Source organism: Rattus norvegicus, chromosome 10, assembly GCF_021556685.1.
Source record: "Rattus norvegicus strain SHRSP/BbbUtx chromosome 10, alternate assembly SHRSP_T2T, whole genome shotgun sequence".
Taxonomy (NCBI): Eukaryota; Metazoa; Chordata; class Mammalia; order Rodentia; family Muridae; genus Rattus; species Rattus norvegicus.
This window is the reverse complement of record NC_141543.1, coordinates 11,045,769-11,069,190: the sequence shown is the minus strand read 5'-3', so window position 1 is coordinate 11,069,190 and position 23,422 is coordinate 11,045,769. Positions and strand designations below refer to the sequence as shown.

General features: G+C 47.6%; 1 protein-coding gene across 26 annotated transcripts in view; it reads left to right on the top strand.

Moving 5' to 3' along the window:
• Clec16a (C-type lectin domain containing 16A) overlaps positions 1-23,422 on the top strand; it is a 195,747-nt gene that overhangs the window by 29,872 nt on the left and 142,453 nt on the right. For 14 of the 26 annotated variants that reach the window (XM_087570103.1, XM_087570100.1, XM_087570108.1 and 11 more), the window contains exons 7-10: positions 2,420-2,594; positions 3,768-3,821; positions 6,775-6,888; positions 21,954-22,185. In XM_087570103.1, coding sequence (XP_087426229.1) covers positions 2,420-2,594; positions 3,768-3,821; positions 6,775-6,888; positions 21,954-22,185 — 575 coding nt within the window. The remainder of the gene's footprint in view (positions 1-2,419; positions 2,595-3,767; positions 3,822-6,774; positions 6,889-21,953; positions 22,186-23,422) is intronic. The other 12 variants (NM_001398551.1, XM_087570106.1, XM_087570110.1 and 9 more) reach the window with 1 other exon arrangement.

The following is a 23,422-nucleotide window of genomic DNA, read 5'->3' as shown; positions in this document are numbered from 1 at the left end:
GTGGCTTTTTCTGTCTTGGCACTGTTGACCTTCTGAAGTGGGTACTTTGTTGCTCTAGTCCTGTCTTCGCCTTTCAGAATGTTGAACAGCCTGCGTGGCCTTGTATTCCATGGCTACTAATCCCTTTCCAAGTCAGGACAACTGAAAATGCCTCTTGGCATCACTTTGCCATCAGCTGAAAAACATGGCTCCAAAGACAGGCTTTGCTGAAGAAGTACAGTGTGATGGGGTCAGGACACTGGAAGGAGTCTGCTGGACAAGGGAGCTAGGCAGCCCTGGGAAAGAAGCCAGGCTAGGGAAATGGTGGGGTCGAGCTGACTGGACCTTCTGGAGAATAAGAACCACGTAGATCACAGCTTCCATGGAAGGAAGTGCGCTCATAGTCTTCTGTGGAGCTCGGCAGTGACAAGCTATGATAACGTCAACCTAGTTGCCCAGTAAATAATATGGGGGCAGTGAGGGGCGGGGTTCTGTGGTGAGGGGAGTCCAATGAGCAGCACCTACAAAGACTCAGCTGCAGAGTGGGAGCAGTACAGGTTCCACAGAGGGTGGAGGAGGGACTGTCTGCACGGAGGTCCAGTGATTAAGGCTTCCTCAGCCTGCTAGCTCAGACCTGTTTTCCCAGGTCCTCAGGATGTGTATGTATGCAAGAGGATCAAAAGCCAAGGCCTGTCTTGGCTACATAGCGGGATCCAGGCCAACAGCAACTTAGCAAGACTGTCTCAAAATAAAGTAAAAAAGAGGGCCAGGGGTGGAGCTCTGTGGTAGAACATGTGCCAAACCCACATGAGGCTCGAGGCTTAGTCCCCAGGATCAGACACACAATTCCTTCTCTGAATCGAGGCAGCTGGTTGGATATGACAGACGCTGTTAAGCCCACCAGAGCACTTTGGTAAAGCTTTTCTGAAGAAAGCTTTAAAAAGTGACGTATAGGGGCTGGGGATTTAGCTCAGTGGTAGAGCGCTTACCTAGGAAGCGCAAGGCCCTGGGTTCGGTCCCCAGCTCTGAAAAAAAAAAGAACCAAAAAAAAAAAAAAAAGTGACGTATATTAAAAACCTACTAAAGCTGATTTTTAATGGTATCTTAAGGGAGCAGTATGGAACATTGTGTGTGTGTGTGTGTGTCTGTGTGTCTGTGTCTGTGTGTGTGAGTGTGTGTCTGTGTGTGTGTGAGTGTGTGTCTGTGTGTCTGTATCTGTGTGTGTGTGAGTGTGTGTCTGTGTGTCTGTGTCTGTGTGTGTGTGAGTGTGTGTCTGTGTGTCTGTGTCTGTGTCTCTGTGTGTGTCTGTGTCTGTGTCTCTGTGTGTGTCTGTGTGTGTCTTTGTGTGTCTGTGTGTGTGAGTGTGTGTTTGTGTGTATGTGTCTGTGTGTGTGTGAGTGTGTGTCTCTGTGTGTGTGTCTGTGTGTGTATGTGTTCTAGGTCTCTGGTAAGGTGGGTTCATAGATTCTTGCTATATTTGGGCTTCGCTGTACGGACTTCTGATTGGTATCTTGTAAAGGTATGGAATAACGAGTATGGGATGACTGCACCAGATTAGGGAAAAGCAAATCTGAACCTATTACTTGTCTGATACACATTACTTCTAGAAGCATCTTAAACACATTTTAGATTGTCTAGGGCGGAGAGTAAAACATGAAAATCTAGCTGTCAGGTAGTAGGTCCCAAATGTCTGTAGCGGGTGTGCATTAGCGTGGGCCGCATGGGAACACTTTCTTTGCCATCTTTCCCCAGTCTCTGTCTTCTGAATGGCCATCTGTAACTTGTGTAGTAGTAATCCTGGTGCAAGTGCAGTGCCCACGCCCCAGCTGATTGCTCTTTGCCCACTTTGTGCCTTCGAGGTAGCGGAAGCTACTTCTGGCTGCTTTGACTCTGCCCTTCGACTGCACCCTGGGAACAGGCAGCATGGCTGTTGCTTGCTGCAAGGTCCTATCGCCTCCTCCAGCAGGGACTTGAGGAAGAACGTGTCTTGGTAGGCAGAGCTTGGAGAAGGCCTCCATTCTTCATGACTCCTTACCTCTGGAGTACTTGGCTTGCTGGGACTTCTGGCTCCATTAGTACTGCTCATACGGGAGCTGGGGATTCTTAGCATGTTGGCCAGTGACTAGACTGCCACTGTGCAATGGCTCCTCACAAAGGCTTCACTGTTTTTCTTTGCTTAGCTTATCCTGACTTATTTGCAGCTGCATTTGTAGGGTACCTGTGCCAAGGCCATCGGGGGAAAGAGCCCCAAGAGTTCTAAGATTTTTTTTTTCAGTGATTCTGTGTATTATTCTTTTTCTCCTGTCAGGGGCAGTGTGGATAACCAGCTCACCTAATTGACAAGCTTAGATGCTAGAGTGAATGCATCTCTACATGTGTCTTATGTTTATGCTGAAGGCCCCAAGCCTGGGCCTCTGGACTGAGAACGTCTCTCTCGCAGGCACCGGAATCGGGGGAAGCTGAGTGACCTAGTGGCTGAGCACCTGGACCACCTGCACTACCTCAATGACATCCTGATCATCAACTGTGAGTTCCTCAACGACGTGCTCACAGACCACCTGCTCAACAGGCTCTTCCTGCCTCTCTACGTCCACTCCCTGGAGAATCCCGACAAGGTGAGTCTGCAGCTGCCCTTGGCTGGAGCACCCTCTGGGAGTGAGGGTGGAAGTAGCAGGGCCTCACGCCCCAGGGAAGACCTTCCAAAGCTCACTGACCTGTTCTTGATGAGAAAGTGACCAAGAAATGGAACATTCCTGCTGTCAGAGGGAAGCAGGAGACCCTAGAGCTCAGCCTCTGTGCCGTGCACACTTCTATGGATGCTGCTCTCCCCAGCGCTTCTCTGCTGCTCACTAGAGCTGATTCTCAGAGAACCCAGTCAGCGTCAGAACTTCCATATGAGATGAACAGGAAGTGCTGGAGCATGCCCAGGGGAAGGGCTCCTGACTTGATACAAGTGGTCACCCTGAGTCCTCCATGCGGTAGGGATGGTGACTTCCTGGGATACCATCTCACTTCAGGGAGCTCACCTGGTTGAGCTGGCTTGGGTTAAAACAGGTCATCTGCATGAGTAACCTGTCACTAAGTGATGCCATGAGTGGTTGGTTCTGGGATCCCTAGGAGAAAAGCTGCTTCAGGAGAGAGGTCTTGGTTGTCCTTTCAGAGTTAAGGCGAGAAGAAGACAGGGCAAGGGAACACAAATATATCCAGCAGAAGCTGTCTCCCAGCAATGCACCTCATTAGATGAGTCCCAAAAGCATAGCATCTTCTTTTTGGACCTAGAACATAGCATTCTTTCAACTAGTCAGTAAATACAGCAAAAGGAGGCCACACTGGGGCAGCTCACACTCAGCATCACTGAGACCTAGGATTGGACAAGGCACAAAACCAAGGCCTAAATGTCCCTCTGTCACAGGACTGGTCTCACATGGGCCATTTTGAAGCTGAGGGCAAGCCACAGTTTGTTTTGTTTTGTTTTGTTTTCTATGCCAGAGGGTCCCAAGTCCTACCTTCCCCATTTAATGAAGGCCTCTTCCTGAAAAGAGGCCGAGGGCCTGTCCTCTGGGGAATGAGTATTGCTATAACTTTGGAAGTAAGGACGTCCATTGGAGCAGCTGCCAACACAGGACTGTGGTGGAGGGTTCTTAGGGGAAGGCTGGGCTCAGGGCAGGCTTTTGAGTAGCCCAGTAGGGAAGGGGATTCACTTCTTGTCTCAACTGAGGACTTGTGGTCTTCCATGCTCTGTTTGCCTTTTGTAACCAGAGCCACCTGTTTCTTCTGCCCTTCACTAGGGAGGAGAACGGCCGAAAATCAGCCTGCCTGTGTCCCTCTATCTTCTCTCCCAGGTACGTGTGTCCTGCCTCCGTGTCTCTTACACAAATGCATCCTGCACCGTATCCAAGTGCTTATCTAGTTCTGGAGCCCCTGTCCATAAAAGTCTCAACACAAGGGAAACTGCTATTCTCCATACAGCAAGGAGGTTTAGTCTAGGGAGAAGGTGCAGACTAAAGGCAGTGATTTCCAGGTGACACTGCCTGACAGCTGGCTCCTGCTGCTGCCCTCCATCTCTGGAGATGTAGGCTTGTGTGGCCTTTGTTCACAACGCTTAGAAATGAGAGAAATGCATTCCACATGCTGGAGAACTGCACACTCAGAGCTGTGGTGTAGCACACAGCCTTGCCAGGGCTGTATGCAGTGGGGCTGTAGTGGATCTGGTTCTAGATCACCCTCTAAGGGATATTAGAGCAGCCGCAGCCTGAGATTTGAATCCCAAGTCAGTTGCTTGCCTCTCTCCTTAAACAACTGTTTCCTCCTTCATGTCTTGTAACTATGTAATATTTATAAGAATGGGAAAAACTCCATGGTGACGCAGTTACATAACTGAGAAATATTTAGAAATATTTTTATTACTAGCAGTCCAGATTCAGGGGCCACTTCACCCTGCTGTCAAGTAGCCAGATGATTGCTCACAGCTCTGTTTCCGTGTAGCAGGGTTGCCTCCTTTTAGTGAGATTCCCTTCTACTTGGATCCCCTGCTATTTCAAGTTTGGGGTAATGCTGGCTCCTGCTGGCCCGAGAAGAGGTTTAGTTACCATCTTCCCACAGTGGGGACATTGATTAGATCCAGACGTAGCCTGACCACTTCTTACATCCTGGAGCCTTGTTCTTGGGACTCTGTTTGCCCAGAGCTCTGTCTGAGGCCTGCTCTTTCTCAGGCCCCTCTACTACCTCAGCACAGGACCTCTTCTCCTGGCAGCCCTGTGCACCCATTACAGACTTGTTACACACCTGACAGCATTGTCTGCTGGCAATTCCGGGAGTCCAGTAGGACCTAAGCAGGTCAGCTTCTCAGCTAAGCTACAGGAGTCCAACCAAGAATCTCATTGTCGTGACCCCTCAGCTGTTGGAGCGGCACTTGGACAGGCTTTCCTCTGAGGAGTGTGGTCACCAGCTCCTGCGGCTTCCCTTTCAGCCTCTTCTCTAGAGAGGGACTGGTAGCCCAAGCACCTCATTTCTCTGTATATCTCAAACCACATGACTTTACTTCGTTGTTCCTTAGTTTTCCGCAACCCTTACGAAGAGCTCTTCTAAATTAAAAATCCTGGGCTAGCAAAATGTCTCAGCAGGTAAAGGTCTTGAGGACAAGTCTGATGAACCAAGTTTGACACCCAGAAGCTACGTGGTAGAAGTTAAGAAGCTCCTGCCTCTGTCTGTTCTCCGAGGTCGACATGCTTACAGTAGTCCTCATATGCCCACATATATGCACACGAAGTTAAATAAATACATGTAAAGCAAAAATTCAGGTGAAAGTCTTGAGCCCTAGCTGGCCATTGTGCTCCTGTCTTTAATTCCAGTACTCATGAGGCAGGTGCAGGCAAGTTTTGTGAATTCCTGGCCAGCTGGTCTACATAGTGAGTTCCAGGTCAGTTAGGACTACATAGGATCCGAGAGAGAAGTGGGAGGGCAAGTCTTGAGGCCTTCTTCAGTCACCCTTTCATTAGTTTAGTTATAATATAGCCTAAGGGCATGAGAACGTAACAGTCTAGCTTGTGCCCTTAAAGCGTCTCCATCTGTATAACGTTGGCGCGAGCTTACAGGTATCTTCAGCGGAGAGAGCTTCTATGGAAACTCAGTGGCACCCATTTAGTGCGAAGGTGATGGCATCCCCTAAAAGTAAGCTGCCTCTCATCTCAAGAGCATGGTGAGATGGTCTGCCCTAGACACACTGTCACATCTCTCCTGTAGGCACCCTCCCCGCGCTCCTGGCTCAGACCCAGGAGGATGAGCACTATATGCTCACCTACAAGGATCCGTCCACTTGCAGGGATGAGCACTGTATGCTCACCTATGCTCTACTTGCAGGGATGAGCACTGTATGCTCACCTATGCTCTACTTGCAGGGATTCCTTTATCTACAGAGTCCACAGGCAAGGGCAGCACGTAGGCAGGGCTCTAATAACAGCAAATGTCTGCCCACAAGATCCCTCCACAGACAGGAACCCAAGCACAGGCAGCGAGCGATCTGTTGTTCATAGGCGGTGATCTGTCCATGGACAGGTGTTGGTCAGTCCCTAAGTAGAAATCTGTCTGCTAGCATGTATACACCTGCCAGGGACCCAGGTGTATGGTGGGTATACACACACCATACTGTGTCTATTGGCATCCATAGCCTTTACATTTCTAAATCGTATTATTAGTGTGCATGAGCTTGGAGTAGGAGTTAGCGCATGTGGAGATCAGAGGACAACTTTGTATAGTCAGTTCTCACCTACTGTGGGTTGTGGGTATTGAACTCAGGTTGTCAGGCATGCTGAGCTGTCTCACTGGCCCACCTTTACCTTTTAAAACACATTTGAACACCCTGATTCCTAAAGCCACTCTTCTGAACATAAGGCAGGAAGGTGGGTGACAACTGGAGCTTTCTGCTCTACATCCCAGCTTGACTGGACCTACCTCTGACTGCAATGGCTTCCACCTGCTACACTGCTGTGACCCCAGCATGGTAGAATCCATAGCAGGGTTTGGGACAGTTCCAGTGGTGGAATCTCGGCATCACACTCCCTCCCCAGTCCTTGCCCGTCTGTAGTGCTGGCTGGGCCGTCCATTCCTACTGGAGCAGCGATGATCTAGATGCACTCCCAAGGAAGAACAGCTAGCCAAACAGGCAGCAGGGTGGAGAAGAAGCCCTCCGGAGTTGAGGGCAGCTTTTTCCTTGATGGGATGGGAATTTTGGGTTGGGGAAGAGGAGACTGGAGGACTGAGCTTCTCAACGCATCTCCCATTTCCCCGTTTCACTAGGTCTTCCTCATTATACATCATGCCCCGCTGGTGAACTCTCTGGCTGAAGTCATTCTGAATGGCGATCTGTCTGAGACATATACGAAGCCTGCACAGGATGCTCCCAGAAGTTCTGTGAGTCACTCTGCGACCGCGTCTCCATTTGATAAGAAGCCGTACTTGCTTTGCTAATTCCTAGTTCTCTGAAGGAAAAAGAAAACAAACAAGAATACTACAACATTTTTATTATACATTAGTGAAGATGTGTAAGGTGCTCCGGGATACATGGAAACTAGCCAGAGTCCTTAGATGTGCACCTGGGGAGATCTGGAGTCAGGATAGACGTAGATTCGATTAATCAGGTATTGCTGAATGGATTGTATAACTCTTGGTCTTTAGATGTTATATATATAAGACACTGTCTCTGAGACAGAATGAGAGCTGAGAGAACAACCCGTCTAAGGCATATATGTCCAAGGAGGTTGGGTAGTGACCGTCAGTGACTGTCACTAGTCCAGTGTGAGAACAGTAGGGTGTGCTAACACAGCAATCTGGACAGCTTTTCCTTGTGCACAGCTGCTGTCCCACCCAGCCTGAAGTCATTCTGGGGAGTGTGGATGCCATATTCTCAAGTCATCATATGTTTCCATAGAAGTGGAAGTTCTTGGCTTTCAGGTTAATTACTAAATATTATGAACCTAGCATATCTAGCCATGTTGGGGTCTGCCCAGGTTAGAGTTGCACTTTGCACAACTCAACGTCTGTGCACACCTGGGGCCAGGACTGACTTCCTGGAGTCTCTTCTGCTCATCCTACTACATGGATGTCATCCCTCCTTCTATTCTGCTCAGGTGTCCTGAGCCCCATGTTGCCTTGGAACTTTCCCAACTTGCTCTTTTCGCCCAACTCACCTGTGTCCTTACCACACCCACTGTTGGAAAGGCCCTCACGCCACAGCTCCTCAGGGATCTCATCCCATTGAGTTCTTGTCATGTCTGCAATTGCATAGGCTGTGACGTGAGGCCCTATAAGAATCTGAGAGAAGGGGGTTGGGGATTTAGCTCAGTGGTAGAGCGCTTGCCTAGGAAGCGCAAGGCCCTGGGTTCGGTCCCCAGCTCCGAAAAAAAGAACCAAAAAAAAAAAAAAAAAAAAAAAGGAATCTGAGAGAAGCAGGGAGCATCAGTGCTGCTTCTGAGGTACAATCTTTATTACCCGTGCTCTGGCAGGAAGGCCACGCGAATATGTGGGGCACAGTAGAACCTGTGTTGTCATACCTGCATGCACGAGTGCAGTGCGAGCCTGCAGATGGAAGGCTTTTGTGTATGCACATGTATGTGTGTGTGTGTGTGCAGGAGCCTGTGGAGGCCAGAAGAGGGTGCTGAATCCCACAGAGATGGAGGTACATGTCGCTGTACCCACCCACAGTAAGTGCTGGGGACTGAACCCTGCTCCTTAATAGCTGAGCTGTCTCTCTAGACCATTGTGTACCTTCTTAAGTAGCTTTCACTAAACAGATGCAGCACAGGCAGCAGAACCCAGTAGGTGGTCTAGCCCCTACTAGCTGAGAGCCTAGGACAAGTTGTTTCATCCCACTAGGAAATGAAGGAAAGTAAGCAGGATGCAGGGGTGGTCAGTACGCATAGAAAGGAAACAGATCCCAAGTGCTAGGCAAGTGCCCAGCAGATTGCAGCCTGACCCTCGGCCTACTTGGTGTGCTCTTCACATGGTCAGGAGAAATCTTCTAAGGCGCCAGCACTGACGTGTGGAGGTTTCTTAGAAGCAGAGCTTTGGAGGCAATCTGACCCATTCTGCACATTTCTGCAGGAAGCCTCTTAGAGGCACCCTCAGGAGACATGCGTTTATTGTTTATTTTGCCTTTGTCTCCACCTCACCTGCTGATAATTTGACACTTCATTTATAGTAATAACAGTTTAAAATTCTGTGGTTCTTTGAACTCTTGTTTGACACCATTTCCAAGCCCCAGTGTAGTTGCCAGGCTCTTCCAGAATGTCTTCCATGAGCAGCGCTGAAGTCAGATTTGGGGTTGGGAGGTTTGAGACCAGAGTTCTTTGGGAAACTGGTTTTCACAGGTGGCAAGAACATGTAACCGTGTGTGTGTGTGTGTGTGTGTGTGTGTGTGTGTGTGTGTGTGTGAGAGAGAGAGAGAGAGAGAGAGAGAGAGAGAGAGAGAGAGAGAGGCGTGAGAGGCTCAAGCATATTCAAATATACATGCATATATATGCACATGCATGTTAAGGCCAGAGGCTGATGTCATATGTCTTCCTCAATTGCTTTGTACTTGATTTTCTTAGAGACAAGTCTCTGACTGAACCTAGAGTTCACCGATTCAGCTAGATTGGCTGAAAGACTCTGGGGACTGAACCCAGGGCCTTGCGCTCGCTAGGCAAGCGCTCTACCACTGAGCCAAATCCCCAACCCTGGCTGAAAGACTCTTAAGGAAGATTTCTATGCTTATGCCTTCCCAACTCTGGTAATACAGATACACACCATGATGCTTATTTCTAATGTACTACTGGGGACTCCAATTTAAGTCCTTGTGCCTGCATGGCAAACATGTTCCTGACTGTCTCAGCTCCTGACTGCATGTTTAATGCTTTATTGTTGCCAGCAGGCCAGCCAGTGTCTCACAGATCTCCTAAGCTCCTTCATTGTGCAGGCCTGCATGCTCTCTGTGTGCCCCAGAGCCATCAGCAAAACTGAAACTGCATTCCTCCTGAACCCTTCCTGCCTCCCTGTCCTCGCCAGCACTGTCCTACCCTCTGCTTCTATGATTTTAGATATCCCATGTAAGGAAGTAGATCATGTCAGGTAGTGTTTCTTTTATGTTATTGGTTTACTACATGTAGAATGGTGTCCTCAAGGTTTACCCATTCTGCTATTGCCAAATTTCTTTAAATTTTAAAGGCTAAATAATATATGTCTATACCCACTTTCTTTTCTAATTTTGTGTTTCTTCTTGGCATATATACGTAGCAGATTCCTTATGACATTTTCATGCATGCATATGAAATATTTTATCATATCCAATCCCACCTCACTCCTTATGATCTGCTTCACTTTCCCAAGTAGTTCCCCTTCTGCTTTTGTTTCCTTTTTCATTTTTCCTAGTGTTTCATTTTCATTTTGTTTCCTTTTTCATTTTTCCTAGAATTTCAGTATAGTTCTATACAGGGGCATGTAGGTCTCCCACCCTCAAGAATCATTGGCCATACAGTGGCCAATTGGCAGAGGGAGAGGAAATGGTAGGGTGGGGAATGGAAGCCCTGTGAGTACATGCAATGAATGGCCACACTGGGACCAGCTCTCAGGGGAGATCAACTCTACTTAGGGTGACTGAAGGTTTATAAAGGTTTTTGGGACTGAGGGTAAGGACAGCCAGGATGGGCAAGGGGTGCCTGGCGAGCCTCGTTAGCATGGGGAAGCATTGCAGGAATCCCAGGTGCTGGCTGGACAGGTGTTGTCAGGAGAAAGGAAATTGATCCTGTAACCAAGCTAAGGTTATCTAACATTCCTCAGAGAGAGGGTTTTGAATTTCCCAGACAAGGTTAGAGAAGACCCATTAATGAAGGGAGTCTTCCATAATACTCTGAGCCAGGGGCTATCCAGTCATGGTGAACTTCATCTTTAATTAGCAGTTTTCCCACAAGAGCATGGGCACCTTACCAGTAGCTACACCACTAAATGTTTCTCCCTTTCCCAGAAACTACTACTGCCAGTAAGTCCTCACAGAGGACAGAGCAGAGCCTGCGCCTCTCCTTCCAACTGCTGTTAACTGTCAATTTGTCATCAGGAGGGGTGGGACTTTGGGAGTCCCCTGACTCCATGGCACAGCATTGGTGGGTCAGGTCTCATGCACATCCTCACAGCAGTTCTGAGCTCACGAGTGCAGTAGCCCTGCCACGCGCCGGCCACAGTTTTCCACAGCTCCATCCTCCAGCTCTTGCATTTTCCATCCTTCTCCATGAGGCCCCTTGAACTTTGAAGAAGCCAGTGTAAATGCCCCATTATGACTGAGCACTCAGCAGCCGTGTGCTTATACCCATCTTCTTTGTTACTTCATCTGCTAGTGCGCAGACTTCTAAAGCAGTTTTTTACTGAGGTAGTTGTAGATTTGCAGGCCGTTGTAAGAAATAACACAGATTGTCCCTGGTTTTATCCATGTTGATGCCTACAGAACTACAGTAGCTGACCACAAGTAGGACACGACAGACAGGCTGTGGTTTGCAGCTTAAGCAAAAGCACAGAACAGATGGTAACTGGCCCCCTCTCAGATGGCTCTCAGGTCTGTCCTTTCTCCCCATGGTCTCCTCTTGGGCCAGAGGTCCAGCCTCCACTGTGGGAGACACACCTACTGGACGCATGAGTGGCTGAGCTGAAGGAGCTGGCACATGAGAGGCTGGTTTCTCTGTGGGTGTGAGATCAAAGCCCTGCCTTTTCATGCCTGTAGGTGGAAATCCTAGACTAGCTGGCAAGGTAACCGCCATTTGTGTCTTGTTCAGAAGTAGTCCTGTACAAGTTGCCCTCTTTCCCTGTGAGTGAGAGCAGTCTCCTGTTGTTTCCTGCCTGGCTCGGTTGTGGTTCATCAAACTTGTTTTAAATTTCTTGGTCTTTTTTACCCTACTTTTTACTTCCTGTAATTGGTAGATAAGTTACTGGTATTGCTTCATTTTTACCAGCAGACCTCTCACAAACCCAAACCAAAATTGGAGAGAAGCAGAGGAGAAGACAGAATTATTCTGAAGGGCTATAATTTAGGGTTAAATTTAACACAGATAGAATAGGCAGATAAATGTCTAATTGAAATGCCTGTGTGCATTACTGTCATATGGCTTCTGCTGGAGACTAGCTCTCTCTGGGATTCTAGTGCAGAACTAATAGTTCCTTTCAGACAATACATGCTCTTTTAGTCATTTCTATATCACTGTGAAGAGAAAGAATGACCAAGACAGCTTATAAAAGAAGGCTAATTGGAGGCTTGCTTACAGTTTCAGATGTTAGTCCATGAACATTGTAGTGGGGAGCAAGGTGGCAGGCAGGCATGGCGCTGGGGCAGGAGCTGAGAGCTTACGTCTTATCTGCGAGTTAGAGACAAAAAGAGTGAGGCCAGACCTGTTCTGAGCTTTGAAGCACAGTGCATACCTCCAACAAGACCACACCTGGGAACTAAGCATTCAAAAGTATAAGGCAGTGGGGGCCATTCTCATTCAAACTACCACACATACCCAAGGATAGCAACTCATACGGTAGTCTCTTAATGTGTGCAAACTGAATATGGGTTGAAATTGGGGATGTACTTCATTACCTGCAGGTGTTCCCTGCCACCCAATGACAGAGTGTCACTATATATAGAGACCTGTGCTGTCACAGGGACAGCAGTCATGGGGTACTTGTGACTTCATGTGAAGTCTCTCAGAGCATGCTGTTTCTTGTGTTGTTTACATGCTACATTCTACACCTGGCATCTGCAGCACCTCAAGTCCTAGGTGTCCCAGGTTGAGTTATCTGCATCTCCAAACCTCAGGCTCATGGCCTCTATAGCTAGAGTAACAAACATAGCTTTGTCTGTTATTCTAGCTATAGAGTGACAGCAAGGGCGCCTTGCTATGTCTAGTACTTGTTCTTAGGTCTAGCACCAGTTGGTGCAGGAATGTTAGATGAGGCTGTACTATAGCCTCATCCCTTATGTGTGGCCTACCTGCACGGTTGGCACACCGTTGTCATAGGTTGGCACACCGTTGTCACGGGTTGGCACACCGTTGTCATGGGGTGGCACACCGTTGTTGGAACTGAAGCATATGCAGCAGGTGCCTGGGGAAGCCCTTCAGAAGCAGGCAAAGGCAGAAAGGGAAGAAGCATCTGCAGTAACAACAGTGACAGAGGCTGCCAAGACTAGAGTAGACACTGCCATTGGTGACAATGAGCTAAACCCTCAGCTTGCACTCTGTGCTCTCCAACTTAACCACCAGGTTTCACCTTTAGATGGCACAAATATTTTACCACTCATATATGTTCCAGGGCTGGCTGGCTGGGAGTTCAGATATGAGCTAAAAGACAGAATAGGTTTTTCCCTCCAAATTAGTCATTGATTACCTCTATAGGTGTCAGGTGAGCCAGCTGGGAAGGTACCCAAATGGTTCCCTGAGATCCAGAGTGCACATGCACCTGCATATTAGCTACACTTCTCTTTGTGGCTCCTGCCATTCCTTTGCTTAGCAGAAAACTCTACAAGGATAAGGTGAATAGGGCCAGTATCTGAGACCACAGGAGCCTGGCTTCTCTGGGCTTCTTCCCATGTGTTTGCTGGCTCAGAGTATCAGTGACCATCCTGGGGACCCTTGGGTCTGTCACAGGGCTGCTCTGGGATTTGGGTGTTCTGCTGAAGCCTTGGGAGGAGTTTGCCTTCCCAGCTGGGATGGGAGCTCCAAGGCACATGTGTTTTGGGGAGAGGGCTATGAATACCAAAAGGAGCAAACAGATTCTAGAGTCAAGGACTGTCTCTAACTCAGTCATATGCATTCTCACAAGAGAATGGCTCTCAGAATAATCTTTTCTGTATAGCCACTGGATATCCTGTAGGAAGAGGATCTGAGTGCTGAAGGAAAAGCTGGAGTACCCTCATGCCCCATACGTCAGGAAAGACAGCAGTGCATTAGCTTTAGGGACTCGCCCTGGGATAAACTGGGCTGGTAGCTGAGAGGAATCCTATTGAATTGAGACTCTAGACAAGAAACTCTGCCAAGGCTGAAGGTGTCTTGGACTAAAGGCAAGCACCCTGTTCTTGGTCCAACAGGGAATTCCCAAGTGGCCAAAGTATATAAGGATAAGGTAGGGAACCCTAGAAACCTGGGGTGCAGCAGCCTGGGGATGCAGCATGGTTGGTGAGGTGCAGTCGGAGGTGGTGCCACATTCCCTACTAAACGGAGACTTTCCCAGGTCTGCACTGAACCACTGGTGATTTCTTCCATATAGCACCTCAAATAAGAGTGGGGTGGGGACAGACACCTCCCCTCTCCTCAAGACACTCATCATTTCTGGTGTTCATGTGCTGGGCCTTTTATGGATTTTGTAATCAGAGTGGCCTCTCTGGGTGCTTACAGTTTTTAACAAGATGTTTGAGTTACTTTAGTGTGGGTCAATGTATTTATCATTTTTTCAGAAGTTAACTGTAGATGTCTCCTCTGTGTCAGGTATCATTCTAGGCCCTGGAGATAGACCAGTAAATCTAAGACCCTGCCTCATAGGAAGAGAGAGAATCAGTGCTACTTATAGTAACCATCACAGCGAGTAGACACCAGAGACAATAGGAAAGCAGCAGCCAAGAGGAGACAGGATAAGTCACAGCATGTTCACAGTGGTGGGAAGAGGATATGTGAACTTAGACTTCAAGGATGGGGGAAGGGAACCATGGGATTACCTAGAGGAAGACCATTATGGTCAAACTGAATAGCTCGTGTAAAGGAGCCTGGTGAGGTGTGGGAAGTAGAGAGGAGGTTGTTGGGGGGGGGGGTGGCTTCTGGGTCACTGGAGGACTCCAGTGCCAATGCAGAGGGACATGAGGCCCTTTTCTTCTGCCAGTGTGTCCCCAGTGGCTGGCATGGTTCCTGAGATGAAGTGTGGCTGGCTTTGCTACTTTGTGGATTCTTTTTCCCACTCTATCTCCCCAGTTTCACCCCCTATCAGTACATAGGAGAGAAAGAAGAATAGAGGGGAGGGAAATAGAGATCCTCATACCTAAATTTCTGTCTTGTGTCTTCTTTGGGCTCTACTGAGAAACCACAGCCAACCCCTGAAGGACCGTCACCCATCAGCCCCGCCCCTCAGGGCCCTAGCATTTACACCCTTTGAAAAGTTGCCAGGATCCCAAATGTCACACAGGCACAGAAACGATCAGCAACTGGCAAAACCATACCTCTGTTAGAGCACGAGGCAAATCATAGTCTACTGCAAACATATTCTCATAATATTTGTTTTGTTTTTTTTTTAAGAAACCAAAATTTCAGAATTCTAACTACAGTGAAGTGTATTGAAATAACAGCTCCCAGGGAATGAATCTTTAACAAGCCACAGAAATCTTCTTTGTCAGTACCAGAGTTCTTGAACAAAGAAACCTTCTAGTCCTTGTTTGGGTGTTTCACCTGTTTGGGGACCATGGACAACCACTGGTGAGAGGGGTCACTGAGACCTTCCTAGAGACTCTGACCTTTTTGGGCACTCTACACACCGGTGGTTGTGGTGGCAGAGGGGCATCGTTTACTCCTCATGCCTGAGGGGGAGTGTAGCTCTCCTGGGAGGTGGAGCAAACCAGTTTCTAGAGCATTCTGATGGCACGTGATTAGCAGATCCTAACATGCCTAACTGCTGACCACTTACTGGGCTCTCAACACCTCTCCTTCCTTGTGGCCTCACTGATGATAAGAGATGTTCTTAATGATCTGTAGTTCCTTGCTTTCAGCTTTGCATGAGAGAACTTATTAAACACACACCAAACAACCAAAGAATCAGTAGTAAGCAGTAGATAAAGAAGCATCAGATGGAGCTCACCATCCGGTCAGGGACTGTAGACAACATTCAGCAGAGAACCACTGGGGCAAACAAAATCAACGTCAAATTGAGGACTTAGAACACTCAGCAGAGATGGACTGTAAAGGCCTCACTGAGGTGCCAGCAGTGGTTTTCCCACTAAGAGTTCTGGATGGAGCAGGCATCCCCTCAGGTGAGGCTTCCAAGTAAAAGAGAAATAGCAGCAGACAGTTATCATCTAATTAGGGGTGTACAGTTACTCACAGAAGTGACCGGGAAGCCTTGCTGAAGCAGACTAGAGTTTCCAACTGAGACGTCAGGAGCATTCATTAAGGAGCCCTAGCTTCCTGTTTCTTCTGTAGACATTTTTATATCCTGGGATAAGCAACAGTAACCTTGGTTGGAAATAGTTGACCTTTTTAGTTGTTCTCAGGGGCACAGTATTCTTACTCTTGGGCTGTTTTATTGTCTTTCCCTATCCCAAATACAGAGAAAAGAGGGCAGTTCATCCCAGAGAAGGGATTTTGGAGGACACTTGAAGTAAGCATACTGGAGTCTGGGTCAGGAGAGCCTTCCACACTCCCAGAACTTGCTTTCAGCAAACTTAAGCCCTATGTAACAATTTACCAACATAATGTAGAAGGAAAAAGGTCACATTAAACAGCTGAATTTCCTGGGATTGGTAGTGCAAACCCATAATCTTACCACTTCTAGATGCTGAGGCAGGAGGATCAAGTGTTCAAAGCCTGAATGGGCTGCAGAGTGAGACCTGGTCTCAAAATAAAAAGTAAAGAGAACAGAGAACATAGGACCGTGGTGAGCTTTATTCCCTCAAACTATTGGGAGGCTGGATAGTCGTGACTGACTTGGTGCCTTGAGTTCGCCCTACCATAAGAGGGCCCAGCTGCTGAGCATGGACAGCTAGCTAGTAGCTCATGCTGCTTCGTCCTCACTTTGAGCATTTACTGAGTACATACACATTATAGGCAGCTGCTGTGCTGGCCTTGGGGAACCCAGAATGAATAAGACACATGTCCCCATCCTAACTCTCTGGGATGACGGTCAGATAGCAAATGAACACACACTCGTAGATGTAAGACCTGTGTCTGAAGGACCAGAGACAGTTTCAGGAGGTGACTTGGGGAAGTCCTCCTGAAGGAGGTGGCCTTGGGCCTGCAAACTTAAGTCAGAGAACAGAGTCTTTGAGGAGCTGGTGGGAGGGACAGGGGAGGCTGGCTGTGGAGTTGGCTGTTTTTAGCTTCATAAAAGGCATCACATTCCTTGTCTCATGCTTCTTTTCTAGAGATCAAAGTAGTGCTTTCCCCCAGTCTCCCTACAAGGAGGTCCAGGGTGCTAGAGATTGAATGTTTGTCCCTCTGGGATTGCTAGTGTTGAGCCTGAACCTAGTACATTTTCTACCATGGTCCTTTCCTATTCTGTGATCGTCATGTCCACATGGATGAGATGTAAGAGCACAGAGTCCTGGACTGACAGAAGTAATGGCCAGCACTGTCCGAGACTTCATGATGCTTCCTTAGAGAGCATAATGGGTAAAGCACTTTCCTTAAAATGTCAACCAGCTGCTTAGCATATCATTCTTTAATGAGGGATATTGGATCTTTCCTTGGATTGATTGAAGAGGCTGGTTTGAAATTCATTAATCTTATGGACATTTATTTCCTCTTGTTTGAATGCCAGAGACCGTTGCTGGCAGGCGCTAGAGCTAGCCTGGGAATGGGAAGGAGAGGATGGCCTTGAGTGGAGTGAGCAAGAGATGTGCTAGTTCCCTGTAGCCCTGACCACAGGTCCTAGTCTCCTTCCCAGGAAGTACTATCATGGTGTGGCATGCTGCCTGTCTGAGAGCCCAGATGCTAAACATGGACCCTGGAGTCTCTGAGCTCTGCAAGTCCTCTCTGATTCCAGAGAAGTGTCGTTCCATCAAGTTAAATCCTTCCACTTTCAGTGCTGCACCCCTGCTGTTAACAGACATAGCTCCCATTAAACAAATCATCTGGCTCCATCACACATTCTGGGAGCATGATTGAGTTTGGGTTCAGTAGCTCATGTTGCCTGACTTCTTGGCATGGCACATGTGTGTCCATCATCACCCCAGTGTTTATGCCATTTAATGTCTGCTTGGTGGGCACCTTCTTTTGAAGTGAAAATAGTCTTGCCATGGCCTGTGGAAAGTCAGGTGCTGTGATGCCTTTGGTTATAGTAGGTATAAACCTCCATGGCCTCTGTGTGGTTTTAGTCTCTGTATATATTAGGTTCAAATGCAAAATAAGAACTAGAATGTTGTTAGCCCAATGATCACTTGTGTGGTGTGTATGAGGCCCTAAATTCAATCCCCAGTTCTACCAAAAAACCCAAAACCAAATTCACAAGCTTTTGTTTTACATAGTACTTGCTTTTCCTATTGGCTAGATATGCACTTGACTTACACTATTTATTGGCTTGTAGACCAGGTCTCTTCACTGGCTTTGAACTCACAGTCCTTCTACCTCAACCTCCCATGTGCTGGGATTATAAGTATGCATCACCACACACAGATTATGACTCAGTCTTTCCCTCAGTGCTTCTAGAGGCTGGCCTGTTGGGTAGCACAGCAAGTGCTATGGAAGCAGAGGTCTGGTGGGCACTGGATTCTATCCTGGCTACTCCTGTTACAGTGTGAGGTGGCCAGAGGCAAGCTCCTGCACAAATGTGCAAGGTCCTCCTAGCAATGTGGGGTTCTCAAGTGCTCACTAGCGTTAGGGAAAAAGGACTTTCAGGAAAGACTGACAGAAGGTGGCTCTCTCTTGTACTTCTCAGCAGCCTCAGGGAGAAGCTAATGGGATGGCCCTTGGGATGATGTGGAAGTTGAAGCCCATATGGAGGATAGAGCAGTACCCATGACTTGGCACTTCCCAGGGAGGTGGACCTGAACGTGGTTCCTTCCTGGCTTTGAGTTCTAGGTCCTGTCTATCTCAGCCTGAAGTGGGGGTTGCACAGGTCAGTCAACAGCTCAGTAGGTGTATTACTCATTGAGCCATGTCATAAATCTGGACTTCAGTCTTTGTCATCTACATGGATTCCCTCTGCAGCCACAGACTGACCAGAGTTTCATCACCCCTCCTCATCCATGACCTTTCCATGTTTCTAGCTATTGCTAGATGATTATATTTTTAGAGACATAAATTTCCTCATTCTCTGAACCCTACCCCTACCCAATACCTGGTTATACAGAAAAGCAGGTTCCCTGGAGTTTCCTTCCTTCCTTCCTTCCTTCCTTCCTTCCTTCCTTCCTTCCTTCCTTCCTTCCTTTCTTCCTTCCTTTCTTCCTCCTCCTCCTCTTCTTCTCCTCCCTCCTTCCTCCTTCCTCCTCCCTCCTTCCTTCTTTCTCTTCTTTTTAGAGACAGGGTCTGATCATGTAGTCCTGACTGACTTGGAACTCACTATGTAGACATGGCTAGCCTTGGACTCATAGAGATCTGTCTGCCTCTGCCTTCTGAGTACTGGGATTGAAGGTATGTACCATTATATCCATCTGAATTCATCTTTTAAAAATACTTTTGGGGGGGATTTTCCACAGTGAGCCCCACTCCTCCTCTTGGATTAATTCCTGCAGTTGATTTTCCTCTCTGTGTTTCTTTCATGGCTGGGAAGGGGAGGGTGACTGCTACACTGTGTGTGAACTGTTTGTTACTCTGAAGGAGCTTTTCTCTGCTTGCCTTTCTTTCTTTCTTTCTTCTGCTCCCTCATGGTAATCTTGCCAAGAGTGCTCACATATACTGGGCAAGGGTTCTACCACTGAACTGCAGGATCAAATTTAAAGGAACTTTATATCCATGATTTCATTTGATTCTGGAAGGCCAGAACTTCTCTGCATGCATTTCAGGCAAAAAGATGAAGCAGTTGTTCTGACCTTCAGACCACTGGCAGCCCCAGGCCCTTCTGTTACTTTCCTTTCTTCTGCCAGTTATTGTGAATATTAAAGCCACTTTGAGTTTAGGGAAGACTTGTCACAGCCCTCCATGTCCTTAATTTTTAGCACACGGGTGTTTGGTGTATGTTTGGTCTCAGTGTCTACATCTGTGTCTGGTAGCTCTCTCACCGTGTGGCATGCTCTAAAACTCACTGCAGGTAGGTAGTGGTGGGTGGAAACAAGGTGCTTCATCGTGGGATCATCTGCAGGAAAGTGTAAGCCCAGAGCTACACCTGCTCACACTGCATCCTCCTCCGACTCTGATGGATAGATGCTGTCTGTCCAACAGTACATGCTCAGAATGCCCAATCTCCAACTCTGCCATATATTATCTTGGTTTCCTGGATAGTAGAATCAAGTTTCAATTTATCTGTCCTTTTTGTGGTTGAATAATCCAAAATGGGCAAATAAAAATGAATGTTTGGATTTGGATGCTAATTTAGCTCTCAAATGGGTTTTGTCTCGGACATTATTGAGATTAATGTGTTTTCCTTGAACACATTCCACTTATTGGCAGGTACAGTGTCCCTCCCTCCAGAATATACTTGGTGGCTAGTAGGATAAATTCATAAGATAGATAATCTATACCAAGATAATGGAAATGTTTATTCTAAATCTTCCTTTAAATGACAAATTGATGTCTGAACATTCAGAGTCTGGAAAGATAAACACTTCAATCAAAATCCTGACCCAGACAAATCCATTTTCTTTTGTCTTTTCTCATTTTTGAGATGAATTTGTTTGCATGGATATACTACTTTTCCCCCTGAGATAGAATCTTGTTCTACCCAGGCTGGCTTTCCATTGCTTTGTTCAAGTGATTTTCATGCCTCAGTCTCCCCAAGTGTGTACTCCATGTGCTTAGCACCGTGCATATGCCCCATCCCCCACCTTTTCTGAGAAAGGGTCTCTTGTGTAGACTAGGCTGGCCTTGAACTTGGGTTTTGGCTGGGAATAACTCAAACTTCTGGTCCTCCTGCCTCTTTCTCTCAAGTGCTGGCATCATTACATGTGCCACCATCTCCAGATCATTCATATATGTTTTTAAAGAACTCCACATGTAAAGCTGAGGTGACATCCAGGTAGGGCATTGCTGTTTGCTGAAGCACTGGGACTGTGGTGCTGACAGAGCGTCTGCAGTTCCACAGCCTAGGCAGTTAAACAAATAAACCCTCCAAGCCCTGGTTTTCTCACCTGTGAAATGAATCCATAATTTCTGCATATCACAGTTATGGAGTTTATGGGAGTGTAGGACTTGAGCACTGGAAGCGAGGCCTTTCTTGCTCTCTGAGACCTCTGCCTTCCCTAGAGAAAACATTTTTTCTTTGGAACTGGTTTGGCTTTGGCTCATTGCTGACTGCCTTAGTTTGGGTCTCCATTGCTGTGAAGAGACCACAGTAGCTCTTATGAAGGACAGCATTTAGTTGGGGCTGGCTTGCTGGTTTAGACGTTCAATCCATTGTCATCATGATGGGAAGCATAGCAACATGCAGGCAAGCATGGTGCTGAGGAGGAGCAGAGAGGAGCTCTTGATCTGAAGGAGATTGGGAGGCTCTCATTTCACACCGGGGGAAGTCTTAACATCAGAGTCCTCAAAGCTCACCTACACAGTGACATACTTCCTCCAACAGAGCCACACCTCCTAATAGTACCACTTCCCATGGGCCAATCATATTCAAACCACCCCACTGACACCAAGTTCCCCTCCAAGGAGAGCGGGCACATGACCACATATGGGCCCTTTGCCCTTTCTGTCTAGTACTTGCCTCTGTAATAGCAAGCTGTGCTGCTATTGTAGTTGCTTGGCCATGGAGTATTTTACTGATTGTAAGTAAAAGGTAATAAGATGGCCATAACGATACAAGCCTGCAGTCCTATTACTTGAGAGGCAGAGGCAGAAAGGTCTTATACATAGCAAATGTATAATGGGCCATTTGAAGCCTGTCTCAATTCCTCCCCCTCAAAAAAATGTTAGTAACAGCACCAGGTTACTGTCGTGTGACTCCTACTTTGCAGGGAGTGTATGGATTTGAGGCTCTGCTGCCTCCTGGTTCAGTGACCTTGGGCAGATCATTCTTTACTTCCAAACTGTTTCCTCATCTGTGTAGTGAGGACAACAGCACTCTTGGGGTTGCTGGGGACTCTGAGTGAGATGCTACAGTCTCAGCTCTCGGGCATAGACAGAGCACACCAGAGATTTTGCTGTGTTGACAAGCTGATGTTTGAAGTGCATAAAGCTGGCATGGTAAAAGGCAGCATTTTTTTGTGCATGTGTATACATGCATGTTCTCAAATATGGCCTAGGGCCTCATCCATACCAGGCAAGCATCTACCATTGGCTACATTCCAGGCCTTCCTTCCTTTCTTCTTGAGGTAGGATCTCACTAAGTTATTGAGCTTGTTCTGAAGTTTATTTGTAGCCCGAGCAGACCTTGACCTTGAGATTATCTGTCTCAGCCTCTCAAGTGGCTGGAGTTCTAGGCCTTCCCCACAAGGCAGCCATAAATGTTAGCTAATGTTTTAGCCATTTGCTAATGAAAGGGAGAGTGTTGGTAATAGTCCTGCCACTAACTCAGGAATAGTGTTAGTTGTTTTAGAAGTAGCTTGCTGAGGCAGGACCTTTGGCAGCTAGTGGCATCCACTGAGAGTCTAGCATCCTGATTTATTGATTGCTTTTCTTGGGCTCACATAGGCCAAGCCCAGCATCCGTTGCTTCATTAAGCCCACTGAGACACTGGAGCGGTCCCTTGAGATGAACAAGCACAAGGGCAAGAAGCGGATGCAAAAGAGACCCAACTACAAAAACGTTGGGGAGGAGGAAGACGAGGAGAGAGGGTCTGCAGAAGATGCCCAGGAAGACGCTGAGAAGACTAAAGGTACAGAGGGTGGTTCAAAAAGCATGAAGACAAGTGGGGAGCGTGAAGGTGAGTGTACCCGGGAACGAACGGCCCCTCCACCCACGCCAACCCCTGCAGCCAGTGAGGCTTTGTGTCCTCTGTCTTTCTCCTGCTCCTCATGTGTCCCCTGGGTGCTTCTCCTCATCTCAGTACCCACCAGTGTACCTCATTCTGGACAGCCCAGCCATTCAGAGGCAGCTGTGGGCTGTGTCACAGCAGATCTAGTGCAAGTCACACCTTGTGTGACCTGGAGCAAGATTTCCTATCTGTAAAATGCTAGTCACACATCATAGCCACTGTATAGTGCATTACCAGAGTTAAACCACACAGCCATCTGGCCACCTCACAACAGCTCCAGACCCTTAGGAAGTGTCATGGCGGCATGTTGCTGCCTTTGTTAACACCTCCTTTCACCACTATGGCTGTTGTTCTATCCCTACTAACTTAGGGGTAGGATCTGTGTTCAGTACACTGTAGGAATCAAAGGAGATTCAGGTTTGCGAAGACAATATGTCTTTGATAACTGATAGATTTTTGCAATTATGCCATTAAATTTAGCCTCCCTCCAAGTTCTCTAGCTGGGTTTTACAGGTCCCATCTGTTCAGAGTGAGGCGCAATTGTGTGGTTGTATGCACTCAGTGAACAGAAACCTGCCTTCTTCTCTTATCCTGGCAGGATTATTCGCCTTCCTCACCTTCCCCTGTCTTCTATAGATGCTAAAACCCTCTGGAGAACATTTGGTCTGGGGTTCAAAACACTTTAAGTATCTGCATGTGTCAGAAACCAGGTCCATTCCACTCAGAGCCTCTAGCCTTGGGGTTGGGTGTTGGTGCTAACAGGACTCTGCTTGGTGGTCCTGGGGTCTACTGGATGGAAGGAAGATCCCATACCTCCTTGGACAACTGCAACCTCTTTGGAGCATCCCAGCTAAGAGTAGTCCAGCCTTATTGGCCCTGGGCTAGGACCTGCAGTCCAAAATGGCTGATGCAGTCATGCAGAGGTTTGCACTAGCCACTGACTAGAGCTTTGGTTCTTAACCGTCCTAATGCTGCACCCTTTAATATAGTTTCTCATGCTGTGGTGACCCTCAACCATAAAATTATTGTCATTGCTGCTTCAGAACTGTAATTGTGCTTCTTGTTATGACACACAATTAAAACTGTGTCTTAGGTGACCCCAAAGGGGTCATGCCCCACAGGTTGAGAACTGCTGGACTAGAGGCTTGTTTGCTTTTGAGAACTGTGTGCAGGTCTACAGCCAGCA